Source organism: Cherax quadricarinatus, chromosome 8 (genome assembly GCF_038502225.1).
Source record: "Cherax quadricarinatus isolate ZL_2023a chromosome 8, ASM3850222v1, whole genome shotgun sequence".
In the NCBI taxonomy this organism is placed as follows: domain Eukaryota; kingdom Metazoa; phylum Arthropoda; class Malacostraca; order Decapoda; family Parastacidae; genus Cherax; species Cherax quadricarinatus.
Genome location: NC_091299.1, coordinates 12,718,513 through 12,720,707, shown reverse-complemented (window position 1 = coordinate 12,720,707; position 2,195 = coordinate 12,718,513). Strand labels below are relative to the sequence as shown.

The 2,195-nt window shown below is 42.2% G+C and overlaps 1 protein-coding gene across 1 annotated transcript; it reads right to left on the bottom strand.

Moving 5' to 3' along the window:
• LOC128685315 (uncharacterized) lies at window positions 1-1,869 on the bottom strand. The gene is made up of 2 exons (XM_053771803.2): window positions 1,851-1,869; window positions 1-841 (listed from the first exon to the last, which is right to left on the bottom strand). The coding sequence occupies exons 1-2, from the start codon at window positions 1,860-1,862 to the stop codon at window positions 131-133; spliced, it is 723 nt and encodes a 240-aa protein (XP_053627778.2). The 5' UTR covers window positions 1,863-1,869; the 3' UTR covers window positions 1-130.
• Between the last annotated feature and the right edge of the window lie 326 nt (window positions 1,870-2,195).

The following is a 2,195-nucleotide window of genomic DNA, read 5'->3' as shown; positions in this document are numbered from 1 at the left end:
TCGAATTATGTGATTGTTCACTGATTGCCAAAGTCTTACAAATGAATATGATACAACATATGTAACACCTTAAAAATAACATTGCTACTTCACTAAATGATGTTTTAGTCTTTAATAAAGGACTGTGATATTATGGCAGTGAATATAATGAAGATGGCTGGGATATGGAGGAAGCACCACCAAAGCTGCCGCTGCCGCTCGCAAAGCCACCTCCGCTACCATAACTGCCACCTCCGCCGCCAACAAAGCTGCCACCTGTGTTACTAATCACTTCACCGCCACCTGGGGCAGCGGAGCTCAGGGCAGACTGAAGGTCACCACCAGTAGGCAGGGTCGGGTTGTCACCTGGAGAATAGTTGACATAGTACACTTGGGGACTTCCTTGCTCTGGTGCTGGTACGTGGATGACCTTCTGGTCGTACTGAGGACGCTTGCTGAGGACGTATAAAACATTTTTCTGTTGAGGTGGTGGCACGACAATAGGTTCCGGGCCTGGGCCGACATCTGGGGTACGAATGAACAAAATGTTATGTTCAACTTTTGGTGGGGGAACATATGGTGGAGGACCAACAATCGGGGGCGCTGGAGGGGCGTTGAACAAGTACAAGTTGCGGGTGACCTGGGGAGTCACACAACTTCCGTCAACATTGCGAATTTGTCCGGAACCACAGCTACCTCCGCCATATCCTGAGCCACCAGAGGAGGAGAGTCCCGCACCACCTGAGAACCCAGAGTCACCCATAGAACCCGAGCCATCAGAAAATGCTGTGTCAGAGGGTACGGGTAAATTGTAACCCTGAGGGGCGGCGTCAGCGGCAACTGCCAGCAGACAAGCCAATACCTATGAAAGAAGTAAATATGACTCATTTAATTTTACTCTTTACTTGTAAGAAAAATCAAAATGAGGAAAAAATATTAGCGGTATAGATACAGAAACTTCGAGAAATGTCTGTAGGCGAAATGCTTATCTATAAAAGAAGTCAGCTTATAAATATGGACTTCACTACAAGCTGATTATCAAGACTGGTTATCAGTACCTGGTGTAAATATCACTGAGTTTCCTCTCGACAAACTCTGTGGATCTCCAGTTAATGTGGTCAGCGGATGATATCAGTTACTCTGAATTCGGTTGTTACTGTATACTAAGGGTGTCCTTAGGTTGCAGTCGTAACTGTACAGAGTGCTTAACCGTGAGATATGTGTGCCACACACATTACTGCAAGGTGTATACATGTTTACAAGCTGTTTTTTTTTTTTTTTTTTGCAAGGTGATAATTTCTTCATTATGGCATTTTTTACAATATGTTTGTGTTTAGGTTGTGTTTGTTGTGAAAAGGTATTCGTGTGGCAGATAAGTTTATATGCAAAACTGTTAGTGCTGTACGAACTGCTGTAAAATCTTATTTTCACTCACGTCTTATAAGAATGCTAGGACTGTATTTAATGCAATAGAGTATGGGTGTTGACCGATACATGAAAATATATATACTGTCCTTAGTAAAAAAAAAAAATGCTTTTGATGAGGCAGTTATGGAAATGTCATGCTCGCCTATTTTGTTACAGATTGTTAAAGTTGATTTCTATAGATGTTAAAATACAAACAGCATCTTATAAAGAGTATCGTCAACTTTCCATTCTCAGCAAGATTTAGTTGCTATGTTAGGAGTCTGTAGCACTGGCTGTCACGTTCTTCCCTGTATCACTATTACAAAATTTTTTTTTTTCAGTTTTCTCTTCACACAAAAGGTCTCTAACATAATTCGTATTCCATCCTAGATCTATTACACGAGAGACTGCTGTACTGATATGCTGGAGAGCGTAGAATCACTAGTGCAGAAGGAACCACTCACCGAGAACTTCATAGTGGCGAGTGTTATTGGTTCAAGTCGTCTGAGCCTTATATACCTACCTCCGTTCTTTCACTTTTCCGTGTAAGCATAACTTTCTTTAGCGCTCTTCACACCTCTGTTGTGTCCTGGCTAAGTACGGTGCTCAGCTGTCCTTAGTAACATACACGTGGATCACATTCAGAGTGGAGTGTCATCTCTACACGCTCATTATTTATAACTTGATCTTTAACCAAACATAAATAGCACCACCTATGTCTGTCTTGCACCTCACGTTTTTCCCTGCTGTTACTAGCCAGCCTACCATACATATCGCATAGAGAAAAATCAATAATGCGCTGTTTTCCG